Below are 27,826 nucleotides of genomic sequence, written 5' to 3'. Positions count from 1 at the left end.
GTTATATTAATTTTTTAGCTCTACCCCCAAAAAATGTCTGTAAAATGGCTTAATAAATAAAATGAAAAATGGTAAACTAATTGGATGAAATTCCTATATAGAGGTTTAAAGCCCTAGGGCAAGAAGGCATGTTTATTCTAAAGAAATTTAATAAAATATTGATAAAGGATAGTAGGAATGGGGTGCCATATTTATTAATAGGGCAGGATACAAGAATGCAATGATTAAGGGATTAAGACTGCGGAGAATTGTAAAATTTGCAGTAACTAGGCTTATACTTGCTTAGTTAACGAATGACGCTATCTAATCTAAAAAGATTAAACCAAATTTTTAAGCTAAAACAATCATCTTACCCTGGATCAAGGTTTAAACTGATAACTCAATTTTAAAAAAATATATATTCTTGACTGTTAGGAATGAGTCGATTTAAGAACCCAGTAAGTAATAAATATCTCAATTAAAAAATTGATTTTATGTATATAATATAATTTGATAAAATTGAAGCTCCCCATCAAATCTTTGAAACACATCACTGCTATTTATTAACTCCCCTCTTCTACGAATTCTAAATGTAAAAAAATAGCAAGAATTAATAACTTTATATAATTGTGATTTACTAATAATATATTTTTTTCACTATTATTATAACTTACCTTGATATAAATTGTCGATATAACGAGATTATAACAAATGGACATTATATGAAAGTTAAATATCTATTAATTAGTATAAAAATAAATAGTAATAAAATATTCTATTAAATATGCCAATCAGAAAATTAGATGAACTTTACGCTTAAATTACTTGACGTTGTTAAGCAAATAGTAAATTTATAATAACAATGATTATAGTATATACATTTTTATTAATTGCTTATATTTTTAATATGTCATATAGTATAAAATTCCTATCAAACATAAATAATTTTACTACAATTTTTAATAAATATAAATTTAAATACAAAAATGAGGATATAACACTTAATATTACAAAAAATATTAATACCTTTAATGTATATAATTCTACTATTCCCAATTTGGAAGTTCAAAAATTAAATGATAAGATGGTCATCACAGTTGATAAGTTTATAAAGAATATAAAAATACAATGTAAAAATGAAGATGTTTTACCACATTTAATGGAAACATATTCTTTACAAAATCCTATATTGATGAATGCATCAATATATAAAACAACATTAAATCCTAATAAACAGTTGCATTTTTTAATTATTGATGACCATAGAAGTAAAAATTTTTATCATAAGGTAAAAAATAATAAAAAAATTAAAACATATAATCTAATACATAATTTCACCACATTTAATGATACACTACTTATTCCTCAAATTCCATTCACCTTCAAAGAATCATATGAAACAAAATTCAATGATAAAGAAATCTTGGATAATATATCTATAGAAACAATGCAATCTATAGATAAATTTGAAGACTATTGTACTCTTTATTTCTTTTACCTAAAGACATGTCCATTTTCAATTGAAATAGCTCAAAAAATTAATGCACTACCAATGATATTTCCTCAGATCATCATATTAGCAATAGATGTAAATGATTATTGGAAGTATTTTATGCTAATAAATTATTTATAATTAATATGAAAATTCTGATAAAATATATTCAAATATTAATTTTAACTTGTTTATATTTTTATTTCAAAGCCTTAGCTTAAAATATGGGCTGCTTTATGTACCTAATCTGATACTTTTAAAAGGAAGCACAATTATTGGAAGACTAAAGGAACCCATCAATTTGGATAACATAATATCATTTATTGTCAACAATACGGGTAATAAATTTTATTCATCTTAGCTACATAAATTTGTCGGATTTACCTAAGTAGGCCAAACCCTTCTAATATCCCATCACCTTCTAGGATCCTGATAATCACCATTAGTGAGATCTATTATTTTAGTATACCACCTACATACATTCCCTTAAGTCCTTGAGGTTTTGAATTATCTGTTTCCTATTCAATTTTTTTTAAAATATTTAAAACTATAAAATAAGTGGCATACCTTGCTTTTCTTATTGGCTTATATAATACCTTAGTGGCTTTTTTACTAATCTATGTAGTTCACTCATTAGGGTTGTGCTAAAATAAATATTGGATCTAGGGGTGTCATGTACCGATATCCATATTTGGAGGTCGATCCAATATTAAATTGATATATCTAATTTTATATTCTGTAAAGATACCAATGGTTAATTTGTAATATACTTTTTATTAGTATAACATCTATAATTTAATTATACCATAACTTATGTCATTTAAATATATTATAATGATCAGTTATAGTTTATATTCAATTCTAAAAGTATATAAAATATTTTTATTGTTAAATCACCTTAATATAATAAGTAACAACATTAATCTATATACATAATAAGTAATAAACAAGTATATTATGAAATTTGAATAAATATTTAAAATAATATTTAACATTAATATATTGAAGATTTCTTAATACCAAAATTTCCAATTTATCAGAAATCAGGCTGCGGCTATGTTGTCAATATCACCAGTTTTACTAAAACAGATTCTGAAGAGATTATCGCATAATTTTAAAAAACAGAATGTGCAAACAAATAACAATTTTGCAGAATGTTTATTAATTAATTATTATTATTAAAAAAATATAAATTTCGATTTTATTAATAAAAATAAATGATTTTAGATATAACATTTTATTTTTGTTAAAGTGCCATTTTATGTCGGATCGGATCGGCAAATTTTATAATATTGGCCGATAACCGATATTTTAAAATAGGAAAAATATCGGCCTGATCCGATAAAAAATATCGGTACATCCCTAATTGGATTAATGGCAATATATATCATTAAAAAAATCTGATAATATAGAATATCAGGGGAGCTTATTCCATTAATAATAAAGAAAATCAGAATTTATTCATGATCATAATCCTGGCTGGTGTTGTCAAACTGCTTAATTTGAACTGATATTTAAAAACGGCTAACATTGGGCAATTTTTCTATGAATATTGAGATAGCCATTTAACACTAGTGCTGGCCATAAAAAATTGGAATGATTATTCCAGTGACCTAAGATCAGTGCTATAATTCTTAGTCCGAGGTTTAAATCATTCTTTCAATATAAAAGGGATACCCATTAATTGGATTTTATATTTAACAACATTAATTTTTTTTTTATTATCTACCTCCAATTGTTAAAATTTTTTCTTTTCTCTTCTAGCAATTGAGTACATAAAAAACTACTGTTATTACCCCCAAAAAGGCCCATTCATAATGTTAAAATTTAAATCAATATCTATCTTTAGGAGTTCAACCTACATCCCCACTTCTATTTTTTATAATAGAAAATTTTAATATATAATATTTTGCATTACAAAAATTTTAGATCTAGAACCAAAATATGTCAACCTTAATTTTATTTCCGACGACTTCTCAGGACCGATCCCAACAAAGCTTACACCCGAGAGTCCACTGTTCTTTTATTTATCTATGGCGTTTTTATCCTTTTTAGGGTTTAATTACGTTTTCAAGCATGATCGTCATCTAAAACGTCTGTTTCATAAAACTATCGATACCCTTGCACCTTCCATGATTCGCATTATATCGTTTATTAAAAAGTTAACAAGGTGGCCCCACGCCATCAATCAAAATAGGCATCCTCACTCGGAATGACGCGTAACGAAGATTGTGAAATTTTTTTAGGATTCTTTGTAAATTTATAATTGTTGAAATACTTGGATATTTATTAGATGTTATATAATATTTTAAATTGGTAATCTTTACTGAACATTGTGTAAAAAAATAAAGCGTTGTATAGAAAGTCGATTACATTAATTATCAAAGGAAAATTGATATTTTAATTTTGTAATAAATGATGTTATTCGACAGGATTCCAATGAAATTTAAAATCAGAGATTACATATTTTTGGTTCAATTATATTATATGTATACTTTTTGAATATCTTTGAATAATAGAGAACAATTATTAATTATTTGCTGCGTACATATCTATTTCACCCTTTGCTTCTTTATTATGAAATATATTACGATAGTCTTAGTTTGATATTATTTGATTTAAACTTTATCGATATTTGCTTCATTCTGTCAAAGGAAAACTGACCTTTGTCCAGATTTCTAAGACGTGGTATGAAAAATAGAGAATAGGTATGCTAAGAACATTCAGGTTTCTACTACTGGTAAAAATTTTACCCTTTCAATGGTTTAACATTTTCATTCATAACTGGTTGTGAAATATTAAAATGTTTTACATAAGTTGCCCCGATTTTTTTTAAACATGGCCCGTAATTATTTTTCATGTGAAAGTAAAATCCTCACGGGTTTAAAAAATTATTTTGCACAAATTACCCTCTTCCAAAAAAAATTTGCAGCTCAGAACAATTTGTTTTTTGGGCCAAGCAGATCTCCAATAATATTAGAAATTAACGATTTACTAGAAATAATTTCATAGCCAGGATTTCACAAACTGCTCAAAGTGAAATTTTTTTGAGATATTTGATCAAATCTTACCTGAAATTATAAATCTTTTAGAAGTAAATATTTTGTGATTTATACGTATAAAAGATTTTTCATGATGAAATCACAAATTTTTTAAAAACAATTTTGTTATTGAAAGATGTTTGCTAAACTTTGTTTACAAATATTTTTTTTGAGAATCATATTATTTCTATTTTATAATAATTGGCTTATTAGCAAAACTTTGCGTTTGTTTCATTATAAATGATGTAAGTTTTTTTATTAGCAGCAAATTAATAAAGGTAATTTATGGAAGATCATGTTATTTACCTAGAAAAGATGACATTTTTTAAAATTCTTACTTAAGAATAGTGTTGTTAAACGGCTCGGTTTGAGCCGATTTTTAAAAACGGCCAACTCAATATTTCCTTCGCAAAGCCTCAAGATTTTGCTTGTAGAAGGAACAAAGGTTTGAACATCTATTAGCTAAATCTCATGGCTTAGGCAATATTTTTCTAGCTAAAATATTGAGTTAGCCATTTTTAAAAATAGGCTCAAAACGAGTCGTTTAACAACACTACTTAAGAATACATCTCATTTATTTTAAAACTAATATATGGTTTTTGCCTTATTTATGAGAATTAAGAGGAATAATGAAGTGTTTCAAATAATCACTTGTAATTCCCTCTTAGAATTTCTTATTGTTTTTGTTCATTAGGAATAGGGACTCGTTCCTCTTCCAGAACTTATTGATATTCATTTGCTTAATTGATTTAAACATTTTAGCATTGGCCACCGTGATTCTCCAAAACAGTAAAGATTAGATAACTTTTTGTTCTTTATTTGCTTGAAAGATAAAAATGATAATATCTTCTTTTTTAAAGTCAAAAGTTTTTTCAATTGGTAAAAGTCATATATCAGTATATAAAATTATCATTCACTTATGGATTTACTAATAAAAATAAAGTCGAGTAAAAAATCGTAAATAATTCTGATATTCAATTCTTATGATCTTCCAACGTGATGATCGGAATAATTGGTTTGGGAGTTTCCAATACTTGAATATGAGATCTAGATTGATTTTCCACTTCTTTTCAAATTGTATTAATTTTTTATAAAAAAATGTTAATTAATATTAAGAACTCTAAAAATTGAATTGAAAACCCCATCAAAGTTATCAAAATTTTGAAAAAAACAGTCTTGAATATAACCCAAAAATAAATTATATCTAAAAATAAAACAAACACTTTTTTAAAATTTTATCCCATCCTATGAGATCTAGATTGATTTTCCACTTCTTTTCAAATTGTATTAATTTTTTATAAAAAATATGTTAATTAATATTAAGAACTCTAAAAATTGAATTGAAAACCCCATCAAAGTTATCAAAATTTTGAAAAAAAACAGTCTTGAATATAACCCAAAAATAAAACAAACACTTTTTTAAAATTTTATCCCATCCTATGAGATCTAGATTGATTTTCCACTTCTTTTCAAATTGTATTAATTTTTTATAAAAAAATATGTTAATTAATATTAAGAATTCTAAAAATTGAATTGAAAACCCCATCAAAGTTATCAAAATTTTGAAAAAAAACAGTCTTGAATATAACCCAAAAATAAAACAAAAACTTTTTTAAAATTTTATCCCATCCTTAGTAATGAGTTAAAATTTAGTATTTTTGATTCGGTTATAAACAGGTTTGACGCCGTTTATAATTTTTTATGGAATTTGAGGAAAAGGTTGAAGAGTATATTATAAGGATATTTATCAGAGACCTACAGGCTGAGCTTTAAGTCCGAATACATGTGTCATATTTTATATTTTTTTAAATATGCCCGGGCCAAGTCAAATAAATTTCTTTACGAGCCAGGATGTATATTTAAAAACCAAATATTTTAAATCGCCATTATTAGCTATAAAGATTAAAAAGAAAATAATATATTTCAAAAAAAATCCGTGCAAATGGCTATTTCTTTTATTATTATAAAAAATATTTCATATAACAAGTTAGTCATCATCATTGAAAAAAGGTGGTTGATGAAACACCAAATGATGTCATATTCCAAAGAGTCCTAAGTTTGGCCCTGGCTATAGAACAAAAATATACTGAAATGTTTGAGAAGGAGGTATATCCAATTCATCACACCAATAACAATGGCATAAAACGAGATTTACAAAAGACAATATGAAAGGACCACGAATTAAGCATTTTAATAACAATATGGATATATCGAATGATATATAGCACAACAGTTTTAGGGCTAACAAACAGAAAGATGTTTACGATGTGATATTATGTATCCGAGGATTTTTTTGCCAGCTGCTCATGTTAATTGTAATACCTATCAATTTGGGATATTATGTCAGAGTATGCAACAGTAAAAAATTACCTACAATAACTTAGGAAAAAACAAGAACGACCATTGACTGATGATAAACAATATATGTGATGCTACATTTTCCCATTCTTTAGCTTGGTGTTATATTTCCTCGATCTCGATACATCGCTTAATCGATTTTCTTATACTGCGATTTCTGAAGGGGTATAGGATCGCCATGTTTTAATTCATAAAGAACAAACTTTCTCTGGAGTTGTAATGTCTTATCCATTATTGTCTAACTCGGCTACTTTTCTATTTTTACAAGTTCTAGTCCAATCAACTTTATTGTCAGAATCCGACCTATTAAAATCTTAGCCGAACCTCGCGTAGTGAAATATCTGTTTCAATGTCTTAATCGTTTTTTTCTGCTAAACCGTTGGTTTCCACCCTGAACCTTTAACGGAGCATTACATAATGCCAAAGGTTTGGTAGAGAAGAGGTCGCCCACATATTTCTATAAATCTACCACGAACAATAATGTATGGGATTAAGTATCGCACTTAAAACAATTGGACACCTATTGATTTTGGCAATAATTCGATCTCTGTTTTCCCGGAACCATATTCCTTATCACCACCCGTCAATGGGTTTCTCTTTCCCAAGTTATTGCATGCGTTTTATGACTGTTGCATACTCTGGCAAAATGTCCCAATTTGTGGCAGCTATTACAATAAACATGAGGAGCTGAATATATTACTACAGCGTAAACATTCGTTCTGTTTGTTATCCCTAAAACCGCACTGCTGTTTATCATTCGACGTATTAATATTGTTATTAAAATGATTAATCTGTGGTGTATTCATATTATCTTTTATAAATCTCGTTTTATGCAAAATAATTGTTATTAATTTTATGAATTGGATGTGTCCCATTCCCAGATACTTCAGCATCAACTCGTTCCATGGCCGGGGCCCAACTCAGGACTCTTTTGAATGTGACATCATTTAGTCTTTCAACTTTTTCAGGGCAACGCTTATGCACCTTTTTTCCAATGCTGGCATACCTGTCTCCGCAATGAACTGATCACAAAGTCGTCTATCCACTTCAATTTTAATGAACATTCCTGAGTCAATTTTAACAGAGAAGTAAAGTATACCCCCCCCCCCCATTTTTGATTCCAAATAAAAAAAGGTTGTACATGATTTCTTCAATTCTATGTAATCAAGGAATGATACCTCTAGAAGGCGGATTTTTTAAACTTTGTATGATTTTTTAATCTAATGTATGCCAGAATAATTTTTTCCTTTAGGATGTTGATAGCTGATATCCCCTATAAGCTAGATACATTATTATTCGAGTGTTCTTAATATTATCACTCTTATTACCGATAATCGTGATAGGTGTAGGGTAGAAATGTTTGTCCATAAATAAAAGAATGAAAATTTTCGATGCCAAACAGCACCCTTGCTTCTTTATCAATCGCTGCATAATGCTTCTCAGGTACAGTATAGTTCAGGATGCAAAACTTAGGAGCCTGCTTGATCCATTAAGTAGTTGGTTTAATAAAAATTCACCAAATCCTGTATTGGAAGTAGTGTTGTAAAACGGCTAAGCCGAGTCGACTTAGCTGCGACTCGAGCCTAGTTTCTAGTCGATAAAACGACTTTGACTCGAGTCGACTAAATGAGCCGCATTGGTCGGCTCACTTAGTCGGCTCGTTTATTCGAATCGTTGGGTCTGCTCAATTTTTTATTTTTTTATAAAATCTGGTAAATTGCTAAATTTTGGGAAAATGATTAATGTGAACAAAATTATAATAAAAATATGTTGTTTTAGTTTTTCGTATTTTTTTCGCATAAATGGGTTAAAATTATTGCTAACATGTTTAAATAAAATTTTAGTGAAGATGTACCCTAGATAAGTGACAATTGTCATAATAGTTGTTTTTAAAGGTTTTCTAATTTTTTTGACGTAAATGGGCTAAAATAAGGATTGCTAACATGTTTAAATAAAAATTTAGTGAAGATGTACAGTAGATAAGTGACAATTGTCATAATCGTTGTTTTTGAAGTTTTTCGAATTTTTTTGACGTAAATGGGCTAAAATAAGCATTGCTAACATGTTTAAATAAAATTTTAGTGAAGATGTACCCTTGATAAGTGACAATTGTCATAATCGTTGTTTTTAAAGTTTTTCGAATTTTTTTGACGTAAATGGGTTAAATAAGCATTGCTAACATGTTTAAACAAAAATCTAGTGAAGATGTACAGTAGATAAGTGACAATTGTCATAATCGTTGTTTTTAAAGTTTTTCGAATTTTTTTGACGTAAGAATTGCTAACATATTTAAATAAAATTTTAGTGAAGATGTACCTAGCTAGATACAGGGTTTCCCATTCAAAATAAGAGTCATATTTTTTTAATTTTTTGTCAATTTTTCTTAAACTTTTATTTATTTTAGTTATTCCTTTTAATTTATTTCTAAATTTTTGCCATTTCTTTCCGTTTTTTTCTTACTGTATGTTTTCTCAATTTATTTCTAACCTTTTGCAATTTTCTTTACTTTTATTTTTCTTACTATATCTTCTCTCAATTTATTTTTCTTCAATTTATAAATTTAGGTCCATTTTTTTAACAATTTATGTTTTTTTCCATCATACATACAGATATAATATTCTTTTTATGATTTATACAATTTCTTGTTGGGACTGTGATGATTGTACAACTGAATATAAATAACTCGAATTAAAATCCATGAAAATTTACTTAAAAAAAATTAATTTTATCTAGTCTGTCTTCCCTATTGTTTTAAATAATAAAAATTTTCTAATGCGTTTTAAAAATAAGAATTTAAAAATGATTATATTTTATTAATTTAAATATCGTTTGGTATTACAGTTAAGGTAAACCCAACGATTAATTTATAATTTAGCAATTGTAATTATATTGTCTGCAAAAAACATTAAATATAATTTTAAAAAATAATTATCAAAAATGAGAAGAAAAAATAGATAAATGCTCAAAAAAATAAAGATTAAAAATGACCAGATTGAAAAGGTTAAAAATGTATGCAAAAGTTTAAAATGTATTAAATCATAAAAAGAATATTATATCCATGAAAAAAAACGTAAATTGCTAAAAAATGGACCTAAATTTATAAATTGAAGAAAAATAAATTGAGAGAAGATATAGTAAGAAAAATAAAAGTAAAGAAAATCGCAAAAGGTTAGAAATAAATTGAGAAAAGATACAGTAAAGAAAAAAACGTAAAGAAATCGCAAAATTTAGAAATAAATTAACAAGGAATAACTGAAATAAATAAAAGTTTAAGAAATATTGACAAAAAATTAAAAAAATATTATGATTTTCTTATTTTGAATGGGAAACCCTGTATCTAAAGTACATATTCACTAAAATTTTATTTAAACATGTTAGCAATGCTTATTTTAGCCCATTTACGTCAAAAAAATTCGAAAAACTTTGAAAACAACGATTATGACAATTGTCACTTATCTAGGTACTCTTCACTAAATTTTATTTAAACATGTTAGCAATGCTTATTTTAGCCCATTTACGTCAAAAAAGTTCGAAAAACTTTGAAAAACAACGATTATGACAATTGTCACTTATCTACGGTTACATCTTCACTAAAATTTTATTTAAACATGTTAGCAATGCTTATTTTAGCCCATTTACGTCAAAAAAATTCGAAAAACTTTAAAAACAACGATTATGACAATTGTCACTTATCTACTGTACATCTTCACTAGATTTTTATTTAAACATGTTAGCAATGCTTATTTTAGCCCATTTACGTCAAAAAAATTCGAAAAACCTTAAAAACAACGATTATGACAATTGTCACTTATCTACTGTACATTTTCACTAGATTTTTATTTAAACATGTTAGCAATGCTTATTTTAGCCCATTTACGTCAAAAAAATTCGAAAACCTTTAAAAACAACGATTATGACAATTGTCACTTATCTACGGTACATCTTCACTAAAATTTTATTTAAACATGTTAGCAATGCTTATTTTAGCCCATTTACGTCAAAAAAATTCGAAAAACTTTAAAAACAACGATTATGACAATTGTCACTTATCTAGGGTACATCTTCACTAAAATTTTATTTAAACATGTTAGCAATGCTTATTTTAGCCCATTTACGTCAAAAAAATTCGAAAAACATTAAAAACAACGATTATGACAATTGTCACTTATCGACTGTACATCTTCACTAGATTTTTATTTAAACATGCTAGCAATGCTTATTTTAGCCCATTTACGTCAAAAAAATTCGAAAAACCTTAAAAACAACGATTATGACAATTGTCACTTATCTACTGTACATTTTCACTAGATTTTTATTTAAACATGTTAGCAATGCTTATTTTAGCCCATTTACGTCAAAAAAATTCGAAAAACTTTAAAAACAACGATTTTGACAATTGTCACTTATCTAGGGTACATCTTCACTAAAATTTTATTTAAACATGTTAGCAATGCTTATTTTAGCCCATTTACGTCAAAAAAATTCGAAAAACTTTGAAAAAAACGATTATGACAATTGTCACTTATCGACTGTACATCTTCACTAGATTTTTATTTAAACATGTTAGCAATGCTTATTTTAGCCCATTTACGTCAAAAAAATTCAAAAAACCTTAAAAACAACGATTATGACAATTGTCACTTATCTACTGTACATCTTTACTAAATTTTTATTTAAACAGGTTAGCAATTCTTATTTTAGCCCAATTACGTCAAAAAAATTCGAAAAACTTTAAAAACAACGATTATGACAATTGTCACTTATCTAGGGTACATCTTCACTAAATTTTTATTTAAACATGTTAGCAATGCTTATTTTAGCCCATTTACGTCAAAAAAATTCGAAAAACTTTAAAAACAACGATTATGACAATAGTCATATCAAGGGTACATCTTCACTAAAATTTTGTTTAAACATGTCAGCAATACTTATTTTAGCCCATTTATGCCAAAAAAATACGAAAAACTAAAACAACATATTCTTATTATAATTTTGTTCACATTAATCATTTTCCCAAAATTTAGCAATTTACCAGATTTTATAAAAAAACAAAAAAATTGAGCAGACCCAACTAGCTGACTAAGTGAGCCGACTACATGCGCCGACTAATCGTAAGAACTCGACTTTTAACAACACTAATTGGAAGCATCTGTCTAGAATTACTATAAATCACATGAAGAAGAAATTAATGTTTGCACCGCTAATACAAACTTTTTACTGTAGTGAATGCATTTTGCTAATTTCCTGTTCACGTTACATTTGAGCTGATTAGACGATGTAAAGGCACAAAGATAATGTACAAGTTTGGTAGTTTATGGTAATTGACTAAACACAGGAATGCTCTTAACTGATAAATATTTGTCGATGCTGGTGCTATTTAAAAAATAATAATAAATCGAAAGTGCACCTTTTGTTTTTCAATGCTAATATTATCATTTATTTTGGTTTAATTTGTCTTATTTCTGAATATGTTCCTTTTATAATGAAAAATAATCTGATACATAAGTGCACGTGGCCCCTTATAAAAAATTAACGTGCCCTTTCCATATATTGATTTACTATATAATTGCGATATGATATTGATACCAAGAAAATTGTAATTAAAAATATTTACCGAATAATATTTGACCTATATGCTATATAATAAAAAGGTTTGATAAAAAAAATATATTATAAAAATCCATAACGTACGAAATATCTTCTCAAACTTTCCTTTGAGTATCTATGTCCCCAAATGTTAGGTAGCTAATCGTTATAGTTAACAAAAAAATATCAAAATACACCTGATATCTCGATTACTTCTCTATGTCCCCAAGTGTTAGGTAGCTAATCGTTATAATTAACAAAAAAAATATTAAAATATAATTCCAGAAATTATAGCAAGGCGCTATAAGGAAATACTTTTAATGCGAATAAAGTTGTAACGTGTATTTCTTTACATTATTTATACTTCGCTTTATTTAAACCGAGTCAAACCTGTATCTTCTTTTTATAGGGTTCAGGTTCAAGGATGAATTAAAAATCATCAAGTTTTGGGTTTAAACCCTACATTTTAAAAAGAACCTTTAAAAGAATTTATGTAATGATAAAATAATAAGATTAAAATAAAAATAAAAATGGTAAATTACTTTTACGACGTCTAAAAGGGGTGCTAAAATGTAAATGAGTCGAAGAGGATAATTGAAGAAGACATTGTGCATCATAATCTATATTGGCGGATAACTCCCTTAGCTTGCTAAGATATATGGAGCGTAGGTTTTTAATGATATCAGGAAAAAGTAGGTCCTTTCCGGAGAAAGGTAAATGCCGATATTTCATTTTAGAATAACTATTTTTCCCCGTTTTTTTTGAATAAAAAATAAAAAGAATAATTAATATTATAAATATTTTTATTACAATTAATGTGGATTATGGTGAGAGGTCATATAAATGCAAATATATTTTATGAATAAAACATTTTTAAAAAAAGTGTACATTCATAATAACAATTTAACCTATTTAAAAGAAGAATAAAAATAAGAATTAATATACCCTTTACCATTTGCTTAGATATTCAGGGCTGGCGTAGGTTGGGGCATCAAATAAATCACTAATTATAGGCCAATCTATCTTGGAATCGTATTTTATTGATCGTTCCTTACCAACACTTTGTAAAATGTTAATTAAGCGAAATTTAATTGCAGCATATTTAAATAGGGAGGGTCTAGTACGTTGATTACTTTTACTGGGATCCTCTATATAAAAAAAAGAAATTTTATTGTATACATATAAAATAACATAATTTTTATCAGATAAATAGAAATTAGGTTAAGGAAACCTGTATTTGGAGGGTTGGGTGTATTCAGCCAGGATCCTATAACACTTGGTATGGATCAATTGTGTATTGAAATCAGTACAATTTGCACAGCCTGGTTCAAAAATTTCAGGCCCGGCCCGGATTTTTTCAAAATACATTACATTTATTTTTGATTTTAATAGCTAATAATGGCGATTTCAAATATTTGGTTTGGGTATATTTTAAAATATTAAAATATGGCTCGGCCATGATTGAAATCTTGTGGGAAGGTAGTACGTGAACATACGTAGCCCGTATCCACTTTATATTTGAGTAATCGGGAGGGGGGGGGGGGTGTTCTGGAGGCCACCGTACTCAGCTCATCTTGATTTAGTGTGTTGTGATTGCATTATTTTGAATTTATTAAAGATCTTGTATATATAAATTTGAATATTTATGGAAAATAGTTTTTTTAGAATTTATGTAAAATTTGAATATGTATATTGTTAGTAATACGAGTATTATATTATGTAAATAATGATACTATATATATGGTTTTATATAGAAAGAAAATTGGTTTATTATAAAAATAATTTTGGTTTATATAAATTTTTGAATAATGATTTAAAGTTGATTATAATGAGACGAGATTTATTATGTTATAATCGGGTGATGTTAATTTTATATAAAAGACACAATTTTTATAATTCAAGGGACTTTAGAATTTTTTTACTTTTACATATAATTTTTAATTTTTACTTTTATTTTATATTTATTTTATATTAATTTTATTTTTCTTTTATTTTGATTATGTTTTCACTTTATATTTAATTATTAGTATTTAATAAAGATTTAGTATTATATTTTAGTATTTAATTGTATTTTTATTTTATTTTTTTTAGGTTCCAACTTTTCTCAATATGACAACTTTTCCATATGTTGTGACATAGTGAACAAGTCAAAAAATTTCAATTTCTGTAATAAAAAAAAGAAGTTTGAAAAATGAGAACTAACGATGCTAGTTTCAGATCCTTCCTGCGAATGCAACCCAACTTGGAATTTCGCAGATATTTAGAGGTGGAGGTTCCTCTTCGTAAAATCTACCCCTCCGATAGGACAACTAAAAAAATGTGATTGCTAGAAAGCCAGAATTGAAATAATACTTGAATAATAAACATTTTCTTCTAAAAAAAAGAATTATTTTACATGATCAGTTTTTACAAAATATATAAATAGCGGTTTTTACCATTTCGATGCAAAGACTTAAATTGACAAGCAGGAACATAGAGCTTGGCCCAATCTTTGTCAGCAGTCAGCAAAATAAATTTGAACTTACCTGCCTGATCCAACTAAACTAATAATGTAAGCATAGGTAAATATCGAGGAATTTGTCCTGACCTGAAAATGATTTATTTTATCTGGGAATATTCCCCATTTCATTTTATACGGAAACAAAACATAATTTATAACTTTACTCAAATACAGTATCGCAAAATGACTTAGAAAACATTAAGCGTAATTAAACAAAAGCAAAAAATTTTGCTGTCTGCATTTTCATTTTGCAGCAAATCTTTTGGCCGCAGGTTTGGCAAAATCTTATCTATTTACCTGAACTTTCAACTGCCTTTACCAATCTATATCAGTAACAAATTGGAAGAGAAGAATCATCTCCCCGGTGGACATGATGTTACAGGAACGACAAAATAATCTGCCATTTCTGATAGATTCTTTAAAAAAGATGAAGGTTTCTACTACAAAATGGGATAGTAAATAAAAGTTGATTTACATCCAATCCACTCATGGAAAGAATACTCTTGCCTAAATATTTTGTCTAATTTTGTATTTTAAAAATGAAAAGTACCGAAATCGATATGATACTACCATTTTCTTCTACGTAATTTGACTCCATTATTCCCATAAATATCGTTTTTTTAAATATTCTCGATAGAAATGTTCCCTTTATGTGATCTCAAAATGGATAGGTTTAGCCTAGGATCAGATTGTTACTGTTATATACTCCATATTTAATTTATATAGAAATACCCACCAATCCTTTATTTAGCTTGAGGTAAACATCCATTATCAGGGTTGTAAGCAGTGGAGGGGGGAGGGGAAGGGGTAACTTTTTTTAGTCACCTAGAGCCCTACAGGATAGTATGAACTAGGCCAGCGGTAATATCATCAATAAATATAGGTCTAACCTGTAGCCCGAAAAATATTAATATTATATTTCCTATTCCTAACATATTCCTTTTTTTGGCTAATTGAATATCGCAATTAAAAAATGAGAAAAGTTTTAAAAAAATAAGGTGAAAAATATTTACTGATCATTTTCATATCATACCTCGTAAAAATAGGAATAAAATGATTTCTTTCCTCCAGCTTTTTAACTAAAGCCTTGAGCCGGCCTAGATCTAAAAAATTTCTAGCAGGCTGTGGGCAAACCTGGGCCAAATAATTTCGATTTTGAAGTCCCTAGTCAGCATATATAGCCATTATTTATTTAATATGCTAATTAGAGGGGGGGCTCAGTATAATGGGCTTGGGGAGTCTAGAAAGCGAAGTGTTAGCAATGAGTATTGTATTTTATAATCTGTGATTGCAAATTTTTCTAACAACAATTAAATTACGAAAGTTACGTATTTTTCAAAAGCAAAAATTTGAATTCGTTGCAAAAAATACAGATTATTTAAATTTTACATTCACCAAATATATATTCTTCTGCAAATAATAATTTTCTACCTAAATAATTAAAAACATGGCTGAGAAACCTGAAAATCTTAATGATTTTTGGCTGATCTGAACTATTTTTAATTTAGGGTTCCGAGTTGAAGATATTTTCATTTATTAATTAAAAACTCTCCCTTTTTTTATAAAAATATAGTCTTGGGTAAATATTAATCTCGTGATATTATATATTTTATTTTTAAAATAATTTAAGCCCTGAATCCGAACAAAAAATGATTCACAGCCATCATTAAAACAGCAATAGAAATAGATACTCCTCATATTTATTTTAAACAGTGGCAAATTTTTTTTTAAATAACTAAGTATAAACTACAAAAAAACTTATAAAAAATATTTTTCATAAAATATTCGTGAAATATTAAAAAGAAATTCATTCCAATTCCGACTCAAATATAAAAAAAAAAATTATCTGATTCAAATTTAATTTAAAATGTAAAATATCCGTTTATTATTCTAATCCAATTCAAAGATGGAACATTACTTATGGTTAAATATCAGCCTTACATGATCAGTTTAATTTCATCTTGAATATGTGTCTTTAAAGGTATGATTTTGGTTAGGAGTAGGATCAGATTACTATTATATAAAAAATTGTGGGCTAAATTATGTGTCCATATGTTTTTTTTTAAATTTGAGATAAATATTAATTATTTTTTAGAGCAATAAAATTTAGATACGAAACAAATAGAAATAATTTTATGGTAATACATTCGCTATAATATTTTTGTAGTAATCGTAATTCAACCGTAATACTTGTATCTGAGATACTAGATCCTTTTATATCTTGCAGGGATGTGGCCATTCGACAAAAAACAGGGTCCGGGTTCAGAGATAAAAATTTTAAAAAGGTTCGGATCAGGGTTTGGAGTGCATAAAGAAATATCGACTAAATATTAGTAAAATTACATTTATTTAATTATTTTAATTCTACTACATATAAACATAATTTATTAGCAAAAAAATTAAAATTAATTTAATTTATATTTTAATTTTAAATGTTTTATTCAATCGCAATGCATTTCAAGGAACTTAATTGCTTGTGTATATTAAATAAATTGAATATCTAGAAAAAATGTATTTTGATGATTGTATGATTTTGTCCCAATATTTTAATTTCTAAAAATGATATAAAAACAAGATAAGCAATGTATTCCTACTTAGAGCATATGGATTTTCCAAAATAATAAAAAATATTCAACAAAATGAAGACAAAAAACTGAAATTTTTTTGAAAATGTTAAGGTTTTTTATAGTTTTCATGAATTTTTTATATACTCTCCACTTTGAAAAGGAGTTCGAATTTAGCAAGAACATACGGGTTCAGAGGGTTCGGATTCATATCCCTGGTATCTTGTACTGATATCTTGATATTTTTAATACGATACTTATATTTATATCTAAGATCTTTTTTTTACAAAAATCTACATCTGTAACTAAATTCTTTTTGTACTCCTGGTAATAATCGTATAGCATTCTTGAAAATGTGTTTATGCTATATGTGAAAATATCTTTTTCGCGGTAAAGTATGTGAAAAAATTTGGCCAGTAAGGAAACTGGATAGTGGCTACTGCAAAGTAGAAAAAAAACATAATTCATTACAAGTTCTATTAAAAGGTAAACTTTTGGCTTGAGTCATTTTCAAAGTTTTATCGCAGCTTTCAAGGTTGTCACACTGGATATCACTTATTTCAATTTGAATCCTTTTTGACGTAGGAGTTCCGTGGCAGTTTTTGTCCTTTAAGATATCAATACTTGGGATCTGTACCTTCGAAGTTGTGGAATGTGGAATGCTATCGGTGTTTGTGTTGTTTTGCTGCAATTTGCTTATATATTTCTCCCTTAAGACATTAACCCTTGCAAGCGATTGGAAAATAATTTTTTTATAAATGATATTTTTTTCTTAGATATAAAAAATTTATTATATTTAGAAGAAAAAAAATTATTAGAAGGTTTTTGGTGATAAACAACATATTGTGAAAAATTAAGTTGGATGGGAGGGGGGGGGGGTAATTGTTAAGACAAAAGGCGTATATTATAATATGCTATACTGACAGTGGTAATAATAAGACGAAATCATCTGATCAGTCATCCTCATAACAGTTGATAATATAAATCAAGCAATAAGGCTTTGCAAGTTTACTTTAAAATATTAAAATTTATAGAGCAACATGCCTAATTTATTTCTCATTTCGATTACTCCACCTAGTTGCGAATTATACTATCTACCGCAATTAGTATCGGAAAATTATTCGATAGTCCATTCGAAATTTATACGAATAATATTTAAAAAATTTGGAGAATAAATTTAAATTATTCTTAAATGCAAATATTCGTAGTTAAAAAATTTTTAAAATTAAACCCTGTAATTAAATATTTTTTTTAATGGCATTTGCGATCTTGATTTTATGATTGTGTTAGTAAATTTTTTAAAATTTCCTAGAACCAAATTAAAATTAATATTTACAAATGAGAAGATTATGCAATGAGGAGAGGAAATAATAAGGCTCTTCTATAGTGATGCAAAATCGCTGCATTTGAGCCGATTTTTTAAAACGGCTAATTCAATATTTTAGTCCGAAAAAATATTGCATAAGCTTAGAGATTTCGCTAGGATGTCCAAACCTATGCCATCTATGAGCAAAATCTTCAGGCTTGCGTAATATTTTCCTGTAGTTAACCATTTTAAAAAATCGGCTCAAATGGAATAATTTTGCATCACTACTCTTTTACATATTGTGAGCGTCTATTTTTTGTAGGGGAGTATTATATTGTTCTATATCCACTTTTTTTGCAAATTACTTTTTATTTAAAATAATGAAATCTTCATTACTATATTACTTATATGACCGGAAATAAAAAATGTTAAAATATAATTAAGGATAACTTTTATTTGTAATTTGAGAGTGTTGTTAAACGGTTCGTTTTGAGCCGATTTTTAAAAAGGCTAACTCATTATTTCATCCAGTAAAATATTATGCAAGCCTGAATATTTTGCTCATCGAAGGAACAATGGTCTATACATATATTATCAAAATCTCGAGACTTAGCCAATATTTTTTGGCTAAAATATTGAGTTAGCCTTTTAAAAAATCCTTTTTATTTAAAATAATGAAATCTTCATTACTATATTACTTATATGACCGGAAATAAAAAATGTTAAAATATAATTAAGGATAACTTTTATTTGTAATTTGAGAGTGTTGTTAAACGGTTCGTTTTGAGCCGATTTTTAAAAAGGCTAACTCATTATTTCATCCAGTAAAATATTATGCAAGCCTGAATATTTTGCTCATCGAAGGAACAATGGTCTATACATATATTATCAAAATCTCGAGACTTAGCCAATATTTTTTGGCTAAAATATTGAGTTAGCCTTTTAAAAAATCCTTTTTATTTAAAATAATGAAATCTTCATTACTATATTACTTATATGACCGGAAATAAAAAATGTTAAAATATAATTAAGGATAACTTTTATTTGTAATTTGAGAGTGTTGTTAAACGGTTCGTTTTGAGCCGATTTTTAAAAAGGCTAACTCATTATTTCATCCAGTAAAATATTATGCAAGCCTGAATATTTTGCTCATCGAAGGAACAATGGTCTATACATATATTATCAAAATCTCGAGACTTAGCCAATATTTTTTGGCTAAAATATTAAGTTAGCCTTTTAAAAAATCGGCTCAAAATGAGTTGTTTAACAACACTAAATTTTTGCAATGTATAAGTTTATATAAGAAATATTTTTTAAAAAAACTTCCATTAAATATACTAATGCTTTATTAAATTTTTACCAATAATGTTCGAGTTCGATAGAGTTTTTTGTAAGTAACTCCTGATAGCTTCCCTCTTTACTATCTAAATAACGCATAACTTCGACCCAAGGGAGAGTGAGATTTTTAAGGAGAGAATCCAACTGATCTATGCCTATCTTCTGTGACAGTTCGTGAACATTTAAAGACATGCAATTCGTGAAATAGGATTCTATACAGTAAAGCATTCGTTTTTCAGTCGCCCGCCCCCAATAATTATCAGCATCTTGCCGGATTATTTTAATGGGTGTGACATCGTCGCGATATTCGCTTTTGGGGGTCAATTTTATAGAATTATGGCCGCTGCATGTTTCAAAGGATTGGGAGCTAGGATTAGAAACTTTCTCGATTGTACTTTCAATAGATGTTTGATATTTTAATATGTTTTGAAGCTTTGCGGTTCCTTTCTTACTATTCTTCTTAATAGTTTTTAAGGTAGTGTTTTCAGCTTCTTCTATTGAGGATCTTTCATTACTATTAGATGTTGTACAGATAATTTCTGGATATGACAATTGTGATGTTTGAGTTGATAACGAAAGTTTATTAGAAGACATACCAGCTATTGCTTTATATATTTAAAATACTAAATGTTTAGTTATTGAAATACTTATTCTTTTTATCAAAGGAATAAATGTCATTTATATATTATTAAACCAAACGGAACACGTTTTAATTTTAGTTATGGTTTTCTAGCGGTTCAATTTTTTTTCCTACTTTTTAACTTTTCAGTACACTAGTTTTGTTGCGTTCCAAGTACTCAGATAAAAATTTTATAGAAGCACCCTCCCCCCATATTGGTACGTTATTAATTTCTATTCAAATTATGAAGAATTAAGTGGGCTGTGCTATATTAAATATCGAATCGGGCCGATAATTTTTTTTATAGGATTATTTAAATAATCAGTTTATTTTATAATATTTTTAAAAAAATTTAAATATAGATAGCCAAAAATTGGAGGTTATTTTTTTGTTATATATCTACAATAGGAAAAGGATTTAAAATATATGTAATCAGTCACACATTCAACTTAACGTTGTTAAAACTAGATTTGGCCAATTTAAAAAAAGACTAACTTAGGGTTTTAGCCAAGGGTACATCAGGAGCAATTGTTAAGTATGGGCCAAAACTTTTTTAAAAAATCTGTCCAGCATGGCCCAGTCATGAACAGATTTTTTTTAATTGTCCCAAAAAGCCTGCCAAAATAAAAACTATTTTGTCCACCCAGTCTGATTTTATTTATTGATTTAAATCAATCTTTATTTTAGTTTTTTAACTATTAGGGAAGATGTGGCATAAATTGCCATGTTTGAAGACTGGCCAGCACCCTTTCTTGTAATCTATTGGATCAATTTCTCTCAAAATTAGTTAATATGTACTTTGTCTAAGTTCATTTATTGAATAGAGCAATCCAATAAAAAAATATTTTAAATAAACTGTTTTTAGTACCTCTTTCTAGAAAAATCATGTTATACATTTTTTTTAGTGAAAAATTTACTCATTTAAATTGCTGATATTTTATATAAATATTATAGGCATTAAGCATTATTCACAAAAATAATTAGAGCTTATTCTTTAATATACATAAATTAATGAAAATAGAATGGTGAGTATATGTATTGACTGGACAAAATTCCACATTCATATTGAAATGAAAATTGCTTAAAACAACATTTGATGCAAAGATAAACTAATTTGCAATTGATGATATATATTAATAAAAATTCCACACTATCAGTATTGATTAAATTTAATATTCCTAGAACAAATTTAAGAAGCAATGTAAAAATACAAGACTTTGCAATATCTAAATATGGATTAGAATTTAAATAGATTATTTATATTTTCCAAACCTCAGGAGGAAATTTTAAAAGATTATATAATTCAAGACAAGCTAGCAAATCATTCATGGGGTTTAGCATAAAATAGTTAAAACATATAAATATGTTATGTTAAAGCATTTTTTAATGGTATTATTTATATTTTAGAATTACCTGTTAAATAATTAGTTATCACTTATCATAGATTTAATTATATAAATTTTTATTATGTTAAAAATCATTTATTTTTTGATAATATTTGCACATGATTTAGTAAAAATATGAGTTAGTTTCCTATATCTAAGAAGAATAATGATGAGTGGCTTTTCATTATATATAAGAAGAAATATTCGAAGAGCAAGAAATGGAAAGAGTGAATTAAATGTATTCATTGTAAAGAAATGGCTCATGCTAAATGTTTTAGGCATAATGATTTATTTGTTTATTATTTACATAAATAAATATATTATAATTTCCTCATTTATAAATGATTTGACTCTCATGATTGTTGTGTAATCATAACAATTGCCTAATAAAGTTTATTAAGCATCATAAATTTTTAAATTGATTAATGATTAAATTAATGAAATACTCATTTTAACATGTGGAAAATTAAGATAACAATTAAATAATTAAATAGATAAGTGGTTAATTTTATATTAAAATAAGAATGTGTAATATACAAATAATTGAGGTAATAATTTATAAACTATTATCATTAAATATGAATTTGATAATAATTTGAGATGTTAATATTAATTAAATTAGTGCATGATTAGGTTTTTAAATAATGACAAATATTGACATGGGTCCTTTTACAGGTATTTATATTGTAATATTTTATAATTATAATAAAATTCTTATTATGGCCAGTAAATAAATATCATGTTTTGACTGGCTAGAAAAACAACTTTCAAATAACCTCATCTAGCTCAAAAACTAATAGATAGAGCCTTGCTTCAAATTTTATAAGGAATAAAAATTGGGTTACACATTGATACTAAATTTTCTTGGTTAAACATAATTTTTAATCCCTTATTTGAAAATAGCAAAATCATGGTCATTCATACCAAATCTCCCCTACATGTTTTTAAACTTTATCAACAAATATATTTCAAATCATTCCACATTTTACTCCTACCTTGGGCATACATTCACATGTACCCCATATTCTTTATGTTATATTGAAAAAATTCGCATCCAAAATATTAATTTTTTTAGGCTGTCTATTTTATTTATTAATTTAATATGAAGGATTCTGTAAAAAAATTATTCAATTTTATACAAAGTTTGAAATGCTCGTCAAAAAAAAGCTTCCCAGATTTTTGTTCAAAATATTTTAAAATCTTCATAATTTTTTTGTAAAAAATCTCGTGGAAAATCTTTTGGGATTAAATCTCTTAAGATTTTTTTGATCATTATTATGAGAAGATTGCTCAAAGATTTTTTTTGAAATTTATTAATTATTCAATAAAATAATTTGATGTAAATATTTGTTTTAATATTAAATATATATTTGAATTTTTATTTTTATAAATGCATTTATTTTTAAAGGTTTTCTATATAATATTTTATGAGTTATTTTTAATGTAAATTTTTTCTATATAATTTTATTTAAAGTATATTATATATATTTTATTTTTTGAGGTATTTTTAAAGGTGATTTTTTTTTCTATATAATTATTTTTTAATATATATATTTTTATTAAAATTTTATTTTATGCGTTATTTTTGATGCTGTTTCCCAATTTAAAAATAGTGCATAAAAATATTATTTAAAAAAAATTTAATAAAAAAAATATAGAGAGAATATCAGCATTATTAAAAAATCACCATTAAAAACAATTCATTAAAATTAGGGCTGTGGCGATATTAAATATCGGATCGGATCTATACCTATATTTAGCGTTTCCTAAAAATATAGGATCGGGCCGATACCTGTAAAAACCCGATCCGATTTTTTTACTTTTCTTTTCTTTTTTTGTTATTTTATTTTATGTTATGTATATTTTTTTACATTATTATAATATTTTCTAAATAATTTTTTTAAATTTTATTTCTTTTTTAAAATAGATTTATAGTATTTTAAAAGTTTTTTTTTATAAAAATAGAAAGGAACACCCAAAGTTTTATTTATTTTAAATCTTTTTAAATAACGCCAATTTTTATATTTATATAAAAGAATATTTTAAATATGGTTGTCGTAAATTGCAATGTTTTTTTTAGTTGAAATGTCAATCATTTTAACTTTTTTAATTATTATTATTTTTTATCGTTTTTATGAAAAATGATTTTAATGTTCATTAATTTTTTGATATATGAAAATTATTTTATTTGTGCTCGAATTTAATAAAATTATTGTTTAAAGTGAATTAATTTTGGATATTAAAGAAATAAAAGATTATTTAAAAACCCTAAAGTATCACATTTTTCTTAGCTTGAGTACGTTTCTGATTCTTGCGATTTTTGACTTTCAGTAAGTTATTTTTATATTTAGATCTTGGCCAGTTTAGATTTTCTGATTAATTTTGATAGTTATTTAGTTTTTTTTTTGCCTTATCTTCATTGGTATATGAATTATGCAAATATTTTACAAAAGACAAAGATAATTTTGCAAAATGCGTTATCTGCGTAATCATCTGAGTCTGCCTTCAGTACGGCAGGAGATATAGATAGTCCATATAGTAGAAGCTTATTCCCATAAAATCTAGAGGCTCTCATATTTATTAAAAAAATCTAATATATTATAATTTTATATATTAAATATTACAATTTTATAATTCATACCAACATAAAATGGATATATTATTAAATATATATTTTTTTATTATAGTCTTAATTGTAGAAATAAAAAAATTAAATTAAATTCCTAATTGGATTTTTTGCATAAAAAATATTGATTTCTTAATTACATTTGGTTCAAACGGGAGTGATTAATAATCAGCAAAAATATCGGATCGGTATCGGATCGGGTGTGAAGCAATATCGGGAAATATCGGACCGGATCGGTGAAAAATATGTGGATCGGCACAGCCCTAATTAAAATATTATATTAAAAAATCACCTTTGAAAATAACTAAAAATAAAAATAACAGGCTGTGTCTTAAATGTTTTGAAAAAAACCTCAAAATTAATTAATTGCAAATTACTAAAAAACCCTTTTAAACAGGGCCTTATAAAAAAAATAAATATAAAGAAAAAAAACGAAAATAAAATACAAAAAATAACATATTTTAAAAATATAGTTATTTCATAAAAATTACCCAAATAAATATATTTTGAATAAATTTTTATTAATTTCTATATAATTCAAAAAAAAAAAATTTTTGTAAATGAAGAAAAATGATTTAGATCTTATTTTTATGTTAAAAATAGCTTATGTTATCATTTTTCTTCTAAATTTATTTATATTTTATACATTCTGGAAAAAGTCTTAAAAATTAACATTATAATATAAATATTCCATAAAATAATATAAAAATTAAAATTAAAAAAATATTTACATCAAATTATTTTATCTAAAAATAAATATAATAATAAACAAAAAAATAAAATAAATCTAAAATAAAATCTTTGAGTAATCTTCCCAAAAAAATTATCAAAATCTTAAGAGGTTTAATTTGAAGATTTTAGCAAAAAATCACAAAAGATATAATCCCATGGGATTTTTTAATATAAAAAATCTTAAAATTTTGATCTTCAAAGATTTCTTGTTCAAGATTTCAAAAAATCTTTGAAGATTTTTTTTTCAAACCATGATTTTATACCCAAAATAAAATATATATTGTGCCTAACCTAGTTTATTAAAAAGGGTTGCCAAGTCTACCATAATTGACTTACCACAATTTTTTTAAACTCAAAATCTACCACTCATCTGAACCACAACAATTTTACTACATTTTTGAAATTTCCAGATTTTTTTTTCAAACCATGATTTTATACCCAAAATAAAATATATATTGTGCCTAGCCTAGTTTATTAAAAAGGGTTGCTAAGTCTACCATAATTGACTTACCACAATTTTTTTAAAGTCAAAATCTACCACTCATCTGAACCACAACAATTTTACTACATTTTTGAAATTTCCAAAATTATTTAAAAAATCATGTTTTTATATAAAAATATTATGAATTATGCCCAAAAAAAGAAATTAAAATCAAGATATTCAATCTCTTACTAATCGTATTCTATATGTATGCTTTATCTGATAACCTAAAAAAGTATGGGTTTTTTTATAATTAATGGCATATCATATCCTCAAATTTGTATAAATTTAAAATGATAAAATTTTATTATGAAATCTACCACAATCAAATAATTTTTACCTGACAACCCTGTTCCTACATAAAAATAAAATAAAATAATTTTTCTAATATAAAAAAAAATCTATAAACAAATAAAATTTTAGTGCCTTGATTCCCTCAAAAATTTTTAAAAATATGAATTTTATCTCACAAAATTGATATATTATAATATTTAATACTGACCCAACTCAAAATTTTTTAGGCCCAATCCAGTTTAAATAAAAATTCAAAAAAATACCATCATTTATTTTTTATTTATAATTTATCATCCAATCTTCAAATATTTAAGGTTAACTTAAAGGTACATATTTTAAATATTAAAGCTCGATAATGTGATATAGCCATTTTAAAAGAGGGTTTAATTGACCCCATCTTAAGCTTTCATTATTTTTAACCTAATAACTTAATGGCTAACACCTTAGAAGTAGTATATTTGGTGAAATATTAATATAGAATATTCTCTGACCTAATTGTGCTTCAGGATGTTCCCTTCCTGCCAACATATCACTCTTGTTCAGCAAAGTAATAGATTGAGAGAGTGTATCATAGGGTAAAAATTGCAAAGAATTTTTGTAAAAGTTTTTAACAAGAAGTGCAGGTCTTCTTAAGGCTGCACTGATTAAAGGCCATTGATTACCCAAGATGCCAGTCATTTCAAATATATATTTGGCCTCAGCACTAGTTATATTTCCTTCTTTAAGTGAAGTATTTGCTATTATTAGTAATGATTTATCACATAATGACATAGAACATTTTTGCAGATTATAACCTAATTATTTTGAGATTATAAAAGGAATAAATATTTTTCTATTTATAGCTATCTAATTTCAGGGCAAGCTCTAGTTTTCATTAATATTTTATTATTATAGTAATATTTGTTTCAAAAAATTATTTTTGGCCTTTAGATTGCATCACCAGTAGACTTTGAGCTAGCCCTATATAAATCTGAATATATCAAAATATGATATACCTAATCTCAAATACATATTAGTCTCATTTTGAAATATATTGATTAACTTTAGCATGTCAATGTGTTTTAATTTGTCATAAATTATATTATGTTCTAATACGTGATCAAAATAAATAAAATCACAAGTAATTTTGTCATAAAAGATAGGTGGATATATAAAATTCTTGTAATATAAGCTATATGTTGATGACTGTTCATTAATGAAAGTTCCCCAATTCATTAATAGCAAAATTTTATCTTCGGAAGTCCAAGCTTTATTAATTATTAAAGTTTTTTTAAATAACTAAAATTATTTACCTCTAAAATCATCATCCCTAATGGTTGCTAATAAATTCACATTTTTATTCACATAATATTCTAGGAATATATGACATATATTTGGATTATGTAAAATATTACTCTTCTTTTGTAAATAATCAACAAAATTCATGTCTTAAATTAAATAACATTAAAAAGGCTATACAGTAACATTTTTTAAGTCATGATAAATATACAGGCACCAGAAAATTACGTGTCAGCTGTCTAAGTCA

The 27,826-nt window shown here is 26.0% G+C and overlaps 1 protein-coding gene and 1 long non-coding RNA gene across 4 annotated transcripts; one reads left to right on the top strand and one right to left on the bottom strand.

The window, feature by feature from the left end:
• The first annotated feature begins 855 nt into the window (after positions 1–855).
• Positions 856–3,838, top strand: LOC135924693 (uncharacterized). Its single transcript, XR_010571360.1, has 3 exons — positions 856–1,584; positions 1,682–1,809; positions 3,401–3,838. It is a non-coding gene; the product is annotated as an uncharacterized LOC135924693 (long non-coding RNA).
• A 1,527-nt stretch (positions 3,839–5,365) lies between these two features.
• Positions 5,366–27,796, bottom strand: LOC135923590 (uncharacterized). 3 transcript variants are annotated; one of them, XM_065458426.1, is made up of 10 exons: positions 27,696–27,796; positions 27,594–27,653; positions 27,297–27,548; positions 26,793–27,095; positions 20,187–20,769; positions 18,013–18,245; positions 13,688–13,723; positions 13,409–13,604; positions 12,999–13,198; positions 5,366–5,578 (listed from the first exon to the last, which is right to left on the bottom strand). In XM_065458426.1, exons 1-10 carry the CDS (start codon positions 27,724–27,726, stop codon positions 5,487–5,489), a joined length of 1,986 nt encoding a protein of 661 aa, XP_065314498.1. In that variant the 5' UTR covers positions 27,727–27,796; the 3' UTR covers positions 5,366–5,486. The 3 variants fall into 3 exon arrangements, with proteins under 3 accessions (XP_065314498.1, XP_065314496.1, XP_065314497.1); XM_065458424.1 differs by having other exon boundaries at positions 27,594–27,731; XM_065458425.1 differs by lacking the exon at positions 13,688–13,723 and having other exon boundaries at positions 5,368–5,578; positions 27,594–27,731.
• Positions 27,797–27,826: the final 30 nt, after the last annotated feature.

Source organism: Gordionus sp. m RMFG-2023, chromosome 2 (genome assembly GCF_954871325.1).
Source record: "Gordionus sp. m RMFG-2023 chromosome 2, tfGorSpeb1-WG-v2, whole genome shotgun sequence".
Taxonomy (NCBI): domain Eukaryota; kingdom Metazoa; phylum Nematomorpha; class Gordioida; order Chordodea; family Parachordodidae; genus Gordionus; species Gordionus sp. m RMFG-2023.
This window is presented reverse-complemented; position numbering and strand designations above follow the sequence as displayed.

What these genes read in the sequence shown, in the direction of transcription:
- LOC135923590 (XM_065458424.1), bottom strand. Translation starts at nt 27,726, where the DNA reads ATGAATTTTGTTGATTATTTACAAAAGAAGAGTAATATTTTACATAAT. An exon ending in TAATATGTATTTGAGATTAG is followed by an intron (nt 27,096 to 27,296) that starts GTATATCATATT and finishes CAAAATAATTAG; the next exon opens with GTTATAATCTGCAAAAATGT. An exon ending in ACCCAACCCTCCAAATACAG is followed by an intron (nt 13,605 to 13,687) that starts GTTTCCTTAACC and finishes TTTTTTATATAG; the next exon opens with AGGATCCCAGTAAAAGTAAT.